Source organism: Equus quagga, chromosome 5, assembly GCF_021613505.1.
Source record: "Equus quagga isolate Etosha38 chromosome 5, UCLA_HA_Equagga_1.0, whole genome shotgun sequence".
In the NCBI taxonomy this organism is placed as follows: domain Eukaryota; kingdom Metazoa; phylum Chordata; class Mammalia; order Perissodactyla; family Equidae; genus Equus; species Equus quagga.
Window position 1 is genome coordinate 36594759 of NC_060271.1, and position 15842 is coordinate 36610600.

Here is a 15842-nt window from a genome sequence, read left to right on the forward strand (position 1 = left end):
CTCAGGCAGCTTCTGTGGGTTTCTTGTCACCAGGGCAGCCATTGTGCTGCTTGTTTCCTGGAGATGGTAGAACATGATCTGTAGCCAGGCCTCAGCCTGAAGGTGACCGAGACAATGCTGATTTGTTTTTGGGTGATGTATCTGTTAGAGTTTGAGTTCAAATAACAGTGGCTTTAAAAAAAACAGAGGCTGATTTTTCTCTCAAAATACTTGAAGTGTGGAGCTCGGACTGCTGTGGGAACCCCTGAGGCCAACAGCACCCCAGGCTCCACTGCCATCCTTAGCATGGAGCTTCCAACCTCAGGTTGCCTCCTGGTCACACAATGGTTTTTGGAACTACAGCTGTCAGATCTGCGTTCTAGGCAGAAAGCAGGAGGAAAAGGCAAAGGGGCGACGGGCAGCTCTGCCACAGGTGTGTTCACGGCAGTGCGGCCCCTGGTGGGAGAGTGACGACAGCCCAGGAGAGGAACGTGAAGCTGGACCGCCTGCATCCGGGTGAGGAAGTGTTGCCCGTGTCTCCCTCAGGCATCTGCGGCTCCTGTGCAATGAATATCAATGGAGGCAACACTCTAGCGTGCACCCGGCGGATTGACACCAACCTCAGCAAAGTCTCAAAAATCTACCCTCTCCCGCATATGTATGTGATCAAGGACCTGGTTCCTGTGAGTTTGTGCGTCTCTGTCTCCCCTTAATTTTTTTTCCCAGGGAGGGGAAGGTGTGTGCGTGTGACGCTCTGAGTTCTTTAGGGCAGGCTTTTCTCCTGTGTGAGTTTAATTAAGCAGTTTGAATGGCAGAAGATAAACACGCCTGGAAGATCCTCCAGCAGCTCATTTGGTGAAGATTGTTTGGGAATAACAGGGCACAGAGCTTCAGGGTTGGAACAGTCCCAGCAGTGAAGAATTTGGCCATAACTAGAAAGAATTCATGTGGAAAATACCAATGGCAAGGCAACAGTTAGGCATTTTACTTTAATTTCTGTCCCGCTGTATTTGACCACCTTCACCGACAGTGTTTTCAAGGGTGAGTGGGATTGGAAAGTTAACCAAGTGAGCGGAGGAGAGATTTCCTAACCACGCTTAACACTGTGACTGTTTCTCCTTTCGTAAGCTTTGCACATATCTGTGCCAAAGGAAGAGAGTCTGATGTCTGTCTGTCCCAGAGTGGCAGTGTCTAAGAGACGGAGTAAAGAAGAAAGTCAAGGGATGATGGTGGAATCTGACCCTTTTCTTCTTTTTCTTCTTCCTCTTAATCTCAGGATTTGAGCAACTTCTATGCTCAATACAAATCCATCGAGCCTTATTTGAAGAAGAAGGATGAATCCCAGGGAGGCAAGCAGCAGTATCTACAGTCCATAGAGGAGCGTGAGAAACTGGTCATTAGTTCTCATTTGTTGTCTTGATTTGAGGAATTTCGTTGCAAAGATGTTTGCTGGGAAGTGTGGCTTGGGGGGTGGGGGTGGGTAGCAGGGTGAGATCACGCAGACCGTCTAGTGTACTCTGGAAAGGAACTTCAAAAGCATCTGTCTGAGGCCCGGACACTCCTCCTCTCAGGGCCGGGTGGGCCGCGTGAACTCATGAAGGGCGCAGAGTGGACGGAGGAGCTGGAGTGCCCTGCCCTGCCTGGAGGGGCAGATTGTGTGGTATTGCCAGATGTTTCTCTTTTCCAAAGGAAACCAGTATGCACATAGCCCAGTCTTTAAAAGTTGACAGCTCAGTCAGATTTGCTGTTTAATACTGTGGGCAAATAAAACCCATGCTGGCCATTTGCAATCCTGCTACCACCAGCCTCTTCTACAGATGGGGACGAAGTAGTAAAAGGCAAAGCTGGGACTAGGACCTTGCTGTTTCCCAGCACCGTGTGTCTGGTGATCGCTGTGGGTTGCCACGGGCCTTCTCACTGTCAGAGTTGCTATTCCTGTGCGCCAGCTATAAAGTCTTTGAAAGTGAAGGAGTTACCAGGTTTTAGTCTCCTTCTTTTGCACTGTTTTTACCTCTTCTAAGAAGTCTCTGATTTGAATGCTCCCTCCCTGCACACTCAGTGTCCTTGTAGAGAGGAAGAATGAGGTGGGATGGGGACCAAATAGATATGCGGCCCAACAGCGTGCCTGCACGAGGTCAAGGACGTGCTGTCTCATGGTCACCACCTCCTGTGTTCCTCCAGGACAGCACTTATCCTCAGAGCATCATTTACGTGCCCGTCCCTTAGCAGACCGAGCACACCTCAAGGGCAGGGGCTGCGGCTTCCTCCTTTCTGGGTCCCTAGACCCTGGCATTGTTACTTTATCCATAAATAGTAGTCATGTGAATGACTAAATGAATTCGACCTTTTAGGTCTTAGGGAATATTTAGCCTGTCTCCTTTTCCCCATGAAATGTTAAGAAAGGAGAGTCTAGTCAGAATGCCCAGCTCTGTCATCACGGAGACCATGAGGGTCAATGCAGCGACTTCTAAGTCAGAGTGAGCAGCTGACTTCTCTTTCAGGAGTTTCTCAGGACATAGCTCTGCCCCCATTTCTAACTCCCAGGGAGTCTGACGCATGCTAGGGTCCAGACTGGAATGGCCACACTGGCCCAAGCCGTCATCTCACCTTCCTCGGGCAGGAGGGGCGCTTGCAGCCAGTAGAGGTCTCCTTGATGTGGGCTTCTCAGGGAGTGAAGGGTCCCCTGAGTGTGTTTTCTAGATAATCAAAATTTGCTCATTTAAATGCCAAACATTTGGTTAGCATTTTTCACCTCCTTAAATTTTAATTTAAAACTTTTAATTTATAACTTTTTTTCATGATTTTAAGGCCATAATGCTCATTGTAGGAAATTGGAAAAGGCAGAGAACTATTTTTTAAATAATCTGTAATTCCACCACCCTAAAATAACCTCTGTTGACAACTACCTTTGTTTTTCTTTTATATGTGACAGGACGTTTTTGTGTAGCTGGGATCAAAATGTAAATATGCTTTTGTATCCTGCTTTTTTCACTTATGTTATTGTGAGCATTTTCCAATGTTCTTAAAAATTCTTTATAAGTATCTTACGCTTTGCTTTCTCCTCCTGCAGGTGTTCGCACTGTGTATTATTTAACCATTCCATTATTGTTGAACAATGAGATTGTTTCCGGTTTTCTACTATTACAAATAAGGCTAGATAAACATCTTTATTGTTCAAGTTGTATCCAAAAAATTCTACTTAATTTCTTGTTACAGATTTTTCTGTAAGTGGACTAAAGAATATGACCCATTGAGGCTCTTAATCCCGTGGCCTTGTGCTTTCTAGACCAGTGGGGCCAGTTTACCCTCCCACCAGCCGCCTGAACAGAATAGAGATTTTGTTGAAGACTCATGGTTTCGATCATGCCCATCAACTCTGTGTCATCTGTTATCAGCTGTCACTTCAGATGTCAGTGTGCCCCTCTGTTTTGCTGCTTTTTATGAGTTTCTGCTCCCAAAATGAGAAAGTCCCGTTTGTTAGAACTGGGTGAGCAGACTGAGTCAGTGTGGCAAGTGTTAAAGAGCAGGGATTCCAGAGTCAGGCTGGGCCCGTCCCAGCTCTGCTACTTGCAGCTCTGTGACCCTGGACAAACGACCCACACTCTCTGAGCCTCAGTTCCTTCCCTATAAAAAGGAACCTAATAGTACTCAGCCCATAGGATTGTCGATCACTCCGGTGCTCCCATGAGGTAAAGCTGGTAAAGCACGCAGTGCTCAGTGCAGGGTGGCTGTTACTTAGGATGATATCGATGTTCCTGTCGAAAACCTGAGAGCTCTGCTGAGCCAGGGCAGAAGCTGGGGTGCACGCCAAGAGGCCCAGACACCCAGGGCCTTTTTAATCTCTCCCAGGCAGCATTCTGGGTGGTAAGGTTTCCTCATGTTACTGTTTTTGTTTTGGATACGTGAGAGGCTGTTGTTTATTAAAGGATAAGTGCGTTGTACTTGAACTCAAGAACTCTGGGCTCTAATCCAGCAGATGTTTACATGTCAATTCCAAGATAGTTTTTGTGAATCTGATAAATCTCTCCAAACCACCCCTAGGATTTTGCCCAAAAAACTCACATACAAGTAGGTGCTTTGTTCACATACCGACCCCAAACATCACATTTGATCGGCTAAGGCCACGACAGTCCCTTCCATCCCGCGCCCTGACTGCCCTTTCCCCCCAGGACGGGCTCTACGAGTGCATCCTCTGTGCCTGCTGCAGCACCAGCTGCCCTAGCTACTGGTGGAACGGGGACAAGTATTTGGGCCCTGCGGTTCTGATGCAGGTAAGGGCTCTGCGGCTGCTTTAAGGGGAGCTGGAACTCCAGCCTCCAGGAATCCGAGCAGACAGTGCGTTGTCAGAAACCAGACATTCTGAGGGCGATGTTTTTCTTTGTGGGCATCCATCACTAACAGGGTAATTGGTTGTATTGTCTTCACTTGGCTTTCGATAAATCTGGGGCTTCATCTGCAGAATGCCTTCGTTTCAGTGTGGTGAGGGCACCAGGAGCGGGCCATGCTTTTTGGCAGACCAGGCCTTGCAGATGCTCCAGACTGTCCCCTGTGCAGCTGGCTCTTACCACTCGCCCCCTCTCCCCACGCCGCATTTGTCAGGAGGCCCTCCACAGGATTCTTAATGTGCAGGCAGGGGAGAGGGAAGTTTCGTTGAGGGGCAGCCACACAGCTGTAGGGCTGGAAGTTGTCTCCAGGCTAACGGAAGCCTGGAGGACTGGCTTTAGGAGCTGCTTAACAAGAAAGCAGCATTGCTTTGCATCGCCTCTCACCCCGTGTCCGGTTCACAGCAAAGACCGTCTCCATCGTCGTTCCCAGGAAGCTTGCACTTCTTAGATTTGTGGTCAGTGCTTTTCACAGACTGACCAACTGAAAAAACTACTTCGCATTTCTCAGTTTCCCACAAAAAGAGAAGTTACGTGGTTGTGTGGCCATTTAGCAGTATTGATTCGTAGCCACATTCATGACTGAATAATAAGATACGTTCCTAGTTGGCTCTTGTGCCAATGATCTGAGCTGTTGGGAACCTAGAAGTCCTCTGGTAGCACTGCCAGAGCAGGCCCAGTGATGGGAGCCTCATCAGTGTGCAGCGGGCTGACCTGAGGCTTCTGGGGTGGGTGTGCTGTTACAAGAATCAGTAAGTGGAACAAATGCTCTCTCTAGACAGGTGTGTTAAGTCATCGGATTACTCACAGGCAGTGGGTAGGTGCTGTGAAGATAGATAGACAGAGTCTTATGATACAGTCCCTGCCTTCACTAATTCATAATCTGAGTAGGAAGCTGATGAGCAACTTGAAATACTTAGAAGATGATGCCTGATGGTATATAATGAAGTCCCAGAGTACCAGGTGCGGTGTGGCTCAAAGGTTTGTGGGGATCCGAGGTGAGACTCCTCCCTCGAAAGATGGCAGGAAATAACGCGGCAGACAGGCCTCGAGGCGGAGAGCGCTCCCCTCTGCGCTCCTGGGGGCTTGACTTGAGCCGGAGCGCTGCTCGGGCGACTAAGTCGACAGCCCAGCTAATCAGTCCCTGTCTCCCAGGCCTATCGCTGGATGATCGACTCCAGGGACGACTTCACAGAGGAGCGCCTGGCCAAGCTGCAGGACCCCTTCTCTCTCTACCGCTGCCACACCATCATGAACTGCACGAAGACCTGTCCCAAGGTACGCAGGGCTGGCGGCCTCAGCTCTGCCTCAACCTACATGTCAGAAGTGGTGTGTGCCCATAAGAGGCAGCTGGCGGAGAGCAAACCTGGTCATTCGAAATAGAGCCCAGAATGTGCCTGCCATCTCAGTGTGAGCCTCAGGGCTCGTTTGTGCTTAATTGCAATGAACAGACTCACTCACGCCCCTCAGGGGAAGTTTACTTGTAGGGTACACACGGGCATTGCGAGTCGAGGATGCCACAGGAATCCAGGAACAGGAACCTGGGTTCCGGCTGACTTCCTAGGAACCACAAGAAGAAAACCGTCAGAATTCTGGCAGATTCTGTCGCAGTGTCACAGTGTCTCCATGTCACATTGTGCTGCCAGTCTGCTCTGTTCTCCAGCGCCCAGCCTCCTCTTTCTCTCTGTGCGTCTGTTGTCCGCCTCAGAGCCCCAGCCTCCCTAGCTTTCACTCCCTCTTCCCACTCGGACTGCCTGCCTCCCGGGCTCACCCTGGCCTTCGGCTTCAGCCGGCTGCCTGTCTTCTCTCCGCATTTCTTTGCTCCACTTCCTCAGAGGGAATCTCACTGGCCCAGCTCAGCTTTCCATGGCAGCCCACGTCAGAGGTGGATGGCCAGCTGCGGCTTGGCTGCCCTCTGCTCAGGCGCCACCCCTGGCCCAGTCAGCGGGCAGGGAGCAGCCGGCGCTGCGTGGTTCCGAACATGGCTGCCCTTTGAGCAGAGAACTGTGGGCAGAGCAATTTCACTTTAAAGGTGCAGTGAGTAAGCAGGCGGCAAGATGAAAACTCTAGGATACCCAGTTGGTAATCAAAAAAAAAAGAAAAGGCAGCAGATCTTAAAAACTGTGAAGCCCAGGCTGGGTAATGGCCTTATTTCTTGCCTAGAAACCTGCTGTTTCCAGGGGCCCCACCCTCTGCCACAGTGCTTCTCATGTGGTATCAGCATCAGGATCTGCTGTCGGGCCTGGTGGGTGTCCCCACCAGGGCAGGGAGAGCACATGCTCCTGCCTCCCACTGCTCAGTTTCCCCCCAGGCTCAGCCCCAGTGACCTCTGCGACTTCTGAGCCAAGTTATGCAGCTAACAGGCTTAGAACAGTGCCTGGCACACAGTAGGCACTCAGTAAATGGCACCCTCTATTAGAAATTATTAAATTCCATTATTAGAAAAGCAAACGGTGCAGGGCCTATTGGAGGCTGTCAGAGAGAGCCTCTCCAAGGCCGGGGCCTGGCTTGTGTGTTCAGAAGCTCCACAGCACATTCTGAGGTGTGCAGAGGGCAGCACACAGGCAAGACCACCAAGAACGGAGGTTCTCTGTGTCCCGCCCTCCCCTTTGGTAAAGCAGGGAGGGACGTGAGCTGTGAGACTAGACATAGGCCAAGATCGTTTGAGCTGGAAGGGGCCTTGAAAATCATCAAGTGCCACCCGTTTTATGGATGGGGAAGCTGAGCCCGGGGTGGGGGGGGCAACTTGCCAAGGTCACTCTCAGGCCAGGGGCAGGGCTAGAGGCAGGCCACCTGCCTCCCAGTCCAGTGCTCCTCCTGCACCTCAATTAGGTTCACTCCTGCGTACAGACCATGTAAGTCTAAACCCCTTTTAATAAACCAGGGTGGGTGGGTGATCCATGGTTCCATATTCAGAAGGATGTACTGAGAAGGGTCTTCCTCCTCCCCCATCTCCAGCTGCCTCCCTGGAAGCAGTGGTGTTACCGGTTTCTTGTGTGCCCCCCAGAGATGTTTTTTTTTTTTTTTTATTAATGTTATGATGGATTACAAGCTTGTGAAATTTCAGTTGTACATTTTTGTTAGTCATGTTGTGGGTACACCACTTCCCCCTCCGTACCCTCCCCCCACCCCCCCTTTTCCCTGGTAACCACCGATCAGATCTCCTTCTCAATATACTAATTTCCACCTATGAGTGGAGTCATATAGAGTTCGTCTTTCTCTGACTGACTTATTTCGCTTAACATAATGCCCTCGAGGTCCATCCACATTGTTGTGAATGGGCCAATTTCGTCTTTTTTTATGGCTGAGTAGTATTCCATTGTGTATATATACCACATCTTCTTTATCCAATCATCAGTTTCTGGGCATGTAGGCTGGTTCCACGTCTTGGCTATTGTAAATAATGCTGCGATGAACATAGGGGTGCAACGGACTCTTGAGATATCTGATATCAGGTTCTTAGGATAGATACCCAGTAATGGGATGGCTGGGTCATAGGGTATTTCTATTTTTAACTTTTTGAGAAATCTCCATACTGTTTTCCATAGTGGCTGTACCAGTTTGCATTCCCACCAACAGTGTATGAGGGTTCCTCTTTCTCCACAACCTCTCCAACATTTGTCGTTCTTGGTTTTGGATGTTTTTGCCAATCTAACGGGGGTAAGGTGATATCTTAGTGTAGTTTTGATTTGCATTTCCCTGATGATTAGCGATGATGAACATCTTTTCATGTGTCTATTGGCCATATTCATATCTTCTTTTGAGAAATGTCTGTTCATGTCCTCTGCCCATTTTTTGATCGGGTTGTTTGTTTTTTTGTTGTTAAGCAGTGTGAGTTCTTTGTATATTATGGAGATTAACCCTTTGTCGGATAAGTGGCTTGTAAATATTTTTTCCCAATTAGTGAGCTGTTTTTTTGTTTCAATTCTGTTTTCCCTTGCCTTGAAGAAGCTCTTTAGTCTGATGAAGTCCCATTTGTTTATTCTTTCTATTGTTTCCCTCAACTGAGGAGTTACAGTGTCCGAAAAGATTCTTTTGAAACTGATGTCAAAGAGTGTACTGCCTATATTCTCTTCCAAAAGACTTATTGTCTCAGGCCTAATCTTTAGGTCTTTGATCCATTTTGAGTTTATTTTGGTGTGCCCCCAGAGATGTTTTATGCGTACGTGGGCTCTTCTACCTTTTTCTTTTACTTATTTTTTTTTTTTTTGAGGAAGATTAGCCCTGAGCTAACTACTGCCAATCCTCCTCTTTTTGCTGAGGAAGACTGGCCCCGAGCTAACATCCATGCCCATCTTCCTCTACTTTATATGTGGGATGCCTACCACAGCATGGCTTTTGGCAAGCGGTGCCATGTCCGCACCCGGGATCCGAACCAGCGAACCCCGGGCCGCCGAGAAGCGGAATGTGCGCACTTAACCACTGCACCACTGGGCTGGCCCCATCTTCTACCTTTTTCATGCCACGTCGTCTGTCTTTTTTCACGTAATACATTGTGGAGATCGTTCCATGTCAGTCTTTAAAGAGTGTCTTCTCTCTCTCTTTGTCTCTCTCTGAAGATCTCCTTTTCTTTCCACACACTTTAATTTCAGGGTTAGAGTTGTCCTGCTAAAATGGGGGGACCCTTCACTAACCTCAGATGAGTCCTTGTCTAATTTTCCCAAATACTTGCCTGTGTCCCTACTTCTGTGAGGCTGGTGTTCACTGAGTAGTTATTGTGCCTCCTGCAGAACAGATGTTACAGCTGTAGGGCCCACCTGCAGCCGCCCCCCATGTCACTGGCCGGTCGGGCTCATGGTGCTTATGCAGGTGAGCAGAGAGGTCATTTCTTCCGCTTACCTCGAGGGCTTGTGTGCGTTGACGGTCGTGTGTAAAGGACGAGGGATGTCTGGCTGTTTTGACGCTGGCTGAGGTCAGAGAAGAGATGCTCTTCCCTGCTGTCTGTGGGCGTGTAGACAGCAGGCACTCGCGCCTCTGCCCTGGGCTCGTTAGCCTGCTCCAGGGAGCCGCACCGGCAGGAAGTCAGTGCTGCAGGGCTCTTGCCAGAGAGAGCTGGCCGGTTTTAAAACGCCTAAAGTGGAGACAGAAGAGAGCTCTTAGCCCCAGCCCCTGGGATTTAAGGGATTTGATCCGCGTTCACCTTGCTTTGACACTGTACAAGCTGGGGGAGGAGTGTCACCCGAGGTCATGGGTTCTTCTCTTCAGTTTCACTTACCATTTGGAATTGCTTCTCTTCTCTTTTTTCAAGGGGCTGAATCCGGGGAAAGCTATTGCTGAAATCAAGAAAATGATGGCAACCTATAAGGAGAAGAAAGCTTCAGCTTAACTGCTTCCATGCTAAACACGACTGCAACCCGCTCAGCTGAACATAATTTGTATCTAATTTGAGTTCCTTCAAAGGTCTTGATTTTCCATGAACACAGCATGTATAATAAAAATTTTAAGAAGTAAATAAATGTTATTCTACTTTATCAAAAAAGCAAGCCTGTGCCTTTTATTTGCTGCAGAGGAATGTGAAGGTGCCGAAAGGAGGAGTCCTTGTCCTTGAAGGGGGCCAGGGCTCCAGAACTGAGCCCCGGGGGGGGGGGGGGGGGGGGGGGGCAGGTACAGTGGGTACAGGCATGCAATTGGTGTCATGTGGGACCTGGCTGGGGCTTGTTCCCAGCTTTGCCATCCACCACCTTTTGGACCTCGGGCAAGCTCTTTTCCTCTTTCTGCTCCATCTGCCCATCTGTAGAGGGGGAGTCGTGATTGTGCCTACCTCACCCATGTGGTGTGAGAATGCCCACTAAACACCAGCCCCTAGTATCATATAGCACCCCAGTTTCCCCAGCTTTCAGTTTAGAATTATTTAAAACCAAATCTTGGTAAGTCTTTTTCTATCTCATTTAGGCAAGGTTTGAGATTCCTTCAGGACAGAACAGTGACCTGGGTCAGCTGTGAACTCTAGTTCGTTCCCCAAATGACCTCAAGAGACCTCCCATGGCAAGCATGCGTTCCCACCACTGCAGCCTTGGCTCTGACGCTTATCACAAAAGTAGTGACTCCCATTGCAAAAACGAACAGAGCAAAGCATGTCCAGTAAAACGTGGAACCCCCCCCCCAACTCCGCAAGGCCTACATCCCCTGTTGCCAGTGTACACATCTCCTTCCAGAACTTTATGTCATTACAAATGTCTGGCATACATGAAACTTTCCCTTCAAAAATATGAAGCTGGATACCTGAGGGTTACTGTAAACATTCAGTAAGATTACCTTTTGACCTTGTTACCAAAAGAGCTTAATCTGGTCAGTTTGCTGTTTTCCTGTTTAACCTGAGGGGTAACTCAAGTGTCACGAGGATTTATGAGCTTGTTTTACAGAAGAAAGAGAATGCCTTCAGGAATCACCAGATAACCAGCCCCCAGCTGCTGTTGACCCAGAAGTCAGACTGCCCCGGGCCTATTGAGAGTGAAAGAAACATGAATTACCCCTTTGTTTCTCCAAAACTCCTCCACACCCCTTAGCTCTGTAGAAGCCCCTGCTTCCTTCTCTTGTTAAGGCGAATTTGAGAGAACCCATGCTCCCACCTTCTCATCTTGACCAAAATGAATAAACCTTTTTCCATCTCCCAGCACCGATGTCTCACTGTTTGGTTTACTGCACTCGGGCACACAAATTTGAGATTAAGACGTTCAGTATCAATTTGCGTATGATATAATTGTTATCAGCTATTTTCCATTTTTTAATTGTGATACAATACGTAAAATTTACCATCTTAGCTATTTTTAAATGTACAGTTCAGTGATATTAAGTACATTCCCATCGTTGTGCACCCATCACCACCATCCATTTCCAGAATTCTTCATCTTGAGACAGCCCTGGTGGCCTAGTGGTTAAAGTTTGGCACACTCCGCTTCAATGGCCGGGCTTTGGTTCCCAGGTGCAGAACCACAACACCCGTCCGTCTGTCAGTAGCCATGTTGCAGTGGTTCACATAGAAGAACAAGAAGGACCTACGGCTAGAATATGCAACTGTGTACTGGGGCTTTGGGGAGGAAAAAGGGAACTCTTCATCTTGCAAAACTGAAACTCTGTCCCCATTGAACACTAACTTCCCATTCCCCCTCCCTCAATCCCTGGCAACCACAATTCTACTTTCTGTTTCTGTGACACTGATTACTCCACCTCACATAAGTGGAATCATACAGTATTTGTCTTTTTGTGACACATTTCCACTTAGCATAAAGTGCTCAAGTCTCATCCATGTTGTAGCATGTGTCAAAATTCTCTTTTTAAAGACTGAGTAATATTCCATTGTATGCATCTACCACATTTGGCTTATCCATTCACCCATTGATGGACAGTTGGGTTGCTTCCACGTTTTAGCTATCGTGAATAATAGATACGTGTGTGAAATTCGTTTTCTAGCTTAGCTTTTTAATCACTGGTTAAGTGCTCTGCAGGGTAGATGCTCTGTGGCTTACTTCACCATTTCCCCTGCTAATTCACATTCGGATGGACGCGTTTCACTCTTAGGAATATTCCAAGGATGCTTTTTAAGTTGTAGTCGTGAGATTATCCAGAAAACAAAGGCGTCTTACATCTGGAGGCAGGCAGCTAAGGAAAATGTCTGACTCACCGGGAAAGAACCTTAATGAACCTTTCTGGCTTTAAAAGGGGCGATTCAAAAACACTCATTTCACAACTAGAAGGACCCACAACTAAAATATACAACTATGTACTGGGGGCATTTGGGGAGAAAAAGCAGAAAAAAAAAAAGAAGGACAACAGTTGGCAACAGTTGTTAGCTCAGGTGCCAATCTTTTTTTTTTTTTTTTGGAAGATTAGCCCTGAGTTAACCTCTGCTGCCAATCCTCCTCTTTTTGCTGAGTAAGACTGACCCTGAGCTAACATCCATGCCCATCTTCCTCTACTTTTTTTTTATATGTGGGACGCCTACCACAGCATGGCTTGCCAAGTGCTGCCATGTCTGCACCCAGGATCCGAACCGGCGAACCCTGGGCCGCTGAAGCGGAATGTGCACAGTTAACTGCTGCGCCACGGGGCCAACCCCTCAGGTGCCAATCTTTAAAAACAAAAACAAAAGCATTCATCTCCAGCACAGTGGGAAGTGAGGTGCTGGGGGTGAAGATGAACAAGATTTGTTCCCTGCCACCTAGGAGCAAGGTCACCAAGAAAAAGGGAATAAATATTGAATTATTAGAAATTTAGAGAGCAAGGCATTTGCCCTTAAGTAAGGCAGCACAGAATTCTTGACCACCTCGGTAAGACCACACAGTTCCCAGTCCTCGGGCGTTAAAGCCTGCAATTTGGAAGTGAGAACTGAAAAACCTCAGGCAGATCCCACACCATGTATTTGGAGGGCAGTAAGGCAGAAGCTGCCTTCCCTGCCTGTTCACACCGAACAGATTTCTGCCAGCCCAGCGGAGGGCACGTTCCTTGGATTCATGGGCAATTCGACCTTGCTCCTAATCTCTAGACCTGTAGGGAGAGGTGGGTTTTTCTCATGAGTAGCTCAATGGCTTGTGAAGATGAGTTCTGCCACCCCAGCCACTGATAAGAGGCAGGATGCGCTGGGGAGGGGCCACCACGGATCAGCTTCATCAGACATCAAGTTTGCAACTGCAGGCCACTTACTCCATTTAACTCGAGCTAAATTGGAATATGTTATCAAGTGGTAGTTTAATTTACTGCTTATTTCATCTTTCATTGGATTGCAGGCAAATGTTCTATTACAACAGGCACAAAGATTTTTCTAATAAAACGGCAGATTCGGCCAAAGAAAAGACAGGATTTTGTCCTTTATGCTATTTCTATGCCCTGATGGTGTCCAGACGATGCGCCTTCATTCACAAAAATAATGCTACGGAACGCTCCGAGTTTCTCTAGCACTAAAGCCAGCCATTTCTTCTTACCTTGTCTTTGGACAGGTTGTTGAACCTCTGTGCCTCTGTTTTCCTATCTGTAAAATGGGAATTAACAGCATTCACCTCTTAGAATGGTGGTTGAAGTCTAAATAAGAATAAATATGGAGGCCGGCCCGGTGGCACAGCGGTTAAGTGCGCACATTCCGCTTCAGCGGCCCAGGGTTCGCGAGTTCGGATCCTGGGTGTGGGCATGGCACCGCTTGGCAAGCCATGCTGTGGTAGGCATCCCACATATAAAGTAGAGGAAGATGGGCACGATGTTAGCTCAGGGCCAGTCTTCCTCAGCAAAAAGAGGAGGACTGACTGGCAGTAGTTAGCTCAGGGCTAATCTTCCTCAAAAAGAAAAAAAAAAAAAAGAAGAAGAAATGTGAGTTCACACACACACACACGAAAAGTAAATATATGAGGTGATGGATGAGTTAACTCAATGGCAGGAATCCTTTCACGATGTATAGTATATCAAATTATCACGTCACATACTTTAAATGTCTTACAATTTTATTTGTCAATTATACCTCAATAAAGCTGAAAAATTTTTCTAAATAAATAAAAACGTATATTAATTTTCAATAAATGTGAACATCTAGCCTGCAGTAGGGCATTTGCAGTAGGGCATAAATTCAATTTAACTGATTTGTCTCAAATACCTACTCTGTGAAAAGGATGCTGTGTGGACTACAAAGGTGATTACTTCCCAGCCCTCTGGACTCGACAACTTGGCATATTTCTGACATGACTGGCCAGAGTTAGAGGCCTCCTGTTCAGAGGATGATCTTTCTGCACAGGGCCAGTCGTGCTCATTTCTCCTCTCTCACATCACGCTGACTGCTCGGTGCAGGGAGGAAGTACCGTGGACTGGCTCCCGTCACTCACAGTCTCTTCCCGCCCCTCCTCCTCCTTGCCCGGGAAACCAGGAGACAAATTGCTGAAACTTGACTTTATGTGTCTAGCCAGCCATAATCTTGTCATGCGGTTTGTCACTAGATAAGAAAATCCCCTTTTGTTTCAAAAATCTGGGGAAACTAGAGAAATTGAGAAGTGAAGCTGTGCTCTAGAATAAACCAGTCCAAACTAGTGACTTCTCAAGCCTTTTGCCAGGAGTATTATGTCCTTCCCGTGGGCCCCCAAAGGAGCGGCAGCCCCGGAACGGAAGCTCTTCCATCTGTGCTGGCCCACAGGTGACTGCAGCCCAGCCCACAGACCACCCAGATGACCACACTCGACATCCACTTCCCCAAAGGTAACCCCAGGCAGATGGCAGGGCCTCCCACATCCTCTGTGGTTTGGAAGGAAGCTTCCCCTGGCCTCCTGCCCCACCAAGGCGATGGGCCGGGGGGCAGGTGCTCCCTCCCAGATGGCTCAGAGGATGCAGCCTCTTCAATGCCGAGCAGTGTTGCAGTGCCCGACACTCCATAAATTCATACTGGATAAGTGACGATGCCCGGGCCCAGCCCTATCCTCGGCCCTAACATGATCCTTTCCTGGTTTGCCCTGGAGCCTGGGGTCTCTAATTCACCCGCCACCTTTGGAGGTCCGTAGTCCAGAGGCCACCAACCCCAGGGTCAGGGGACACCGTGTCTGTGCCTGTCACTATGGGGCAGTGTGATGATGCTGCATACAAGCATGAGGTCTCCAGTGCCTTCCCAGGGGCCTGCATGCGTCCCAGCTGTGTCTGCAGTCATGCTGTGAGGCTTCTGGGGTCTGGGTTACACCTCTGCTATTTCTCTGGCATTTGGGAGGCCTCCTGTGCATCACCACAGAGACTCCCCGTGTCCACACGTATCTCTGTGCGGCTTCTCTGACCATGTGGGTCTCTGGGCAGGTGTGTCTTCCTTCTTGGGCATTTATGGAAAAGTGTCAGGCACTGTCCCAAGTGCTTTACATGCTTTTTCTCATGTGAGCCTCACAAGAACTCTATGAAGCTAATGTCATCACTATCCTATAGGTTAGGAAACGAGGCCCAGAGAGGTTAAGTGACTCGTCCGAGGTCACATAGGCTGGAACAGATGGAGGCCAGCTTAAACTAGTATGCATAGTCCTTAACCACTATGGTATGCAGCTGGGGCTGACTCCACGTGTGGAGCGTGTAGTGGGGAGTTGTTATATCTATGTTTCTGAGTGTCGCACCACTGTGTATGTGTGTGTTGTCTCTAAGTGTCACCTCTGTGCGTGACTCTGTGTTGTGACTGTGTCTTAGGACTCTGGCCTCGCTGCAGGTGTATCTACGTGTGTGTCTGTGGCTGTTGTGCCTGTATCTCTAAGTGTCACCTCTCTGTGTGAATCCGTCTGGGGTGCGAGGGGTGCTGTGTACTCGTGTTTGTGTGTCTGAGGGTTACTGTCTTTGAGTGTGTGTCTGTGTGTTCACGTGTCTGAGGGTCATCCTGTCGGATTCCCTGAGCGTCCCCCTTTGTGTCAGCGTGTCTGTCTGGGGACCCTGCGGTCCGTCTCTGAGCGCCCCGGCCCTGCGCGTGCGGAGCGGACGCGGGCTCGGACTACAAGTCCCAGCAGCCTGCGCGGCGCGGCGCGGCGCGGCGGGCGGACGTGGGGCCGC

The 15842-nt window shown here is 48.7% G+C and overlaps 1 protein-coding gene across 1 annotated transcript in view; it reads left to right on the plus strand.

Moving 5' to 3' along the window:
• The window catches only part of SDHB (succinate dehydrogenase complex iron sulfur subunit B), a 34088-nt gene extending 24248 nt beyond the window's left edge, over positions 1 to 9840 (plus strand). The window contains exons 4-8 of the mRNA XM_046661735.1: positions 526 to 662; positions 1256 to 1372; positions 4149 to 4250; positions 5517 to 5639; positions 9610 to 9840. Coding sequence (XP_046517691.1) covers positions 526 to 662; positions 1256 to 1372; positions 4149 to 4250; positions 5517 to 5639; positions 9610 to 9687 — 557 coding nt within the window. The 3' untranslated portion in view covers positions 9688 to 9840. The remainder of the gene's footprint in view (positions 1 to 525; positions 663 to 1255; positions 1373 to 4148; positions 4251 to 5516; positions 5640 to 9609) is intronic.
• The last annotated feature ends 6002 nt before the right edge of the window (positions 9841 to 15842 follow it).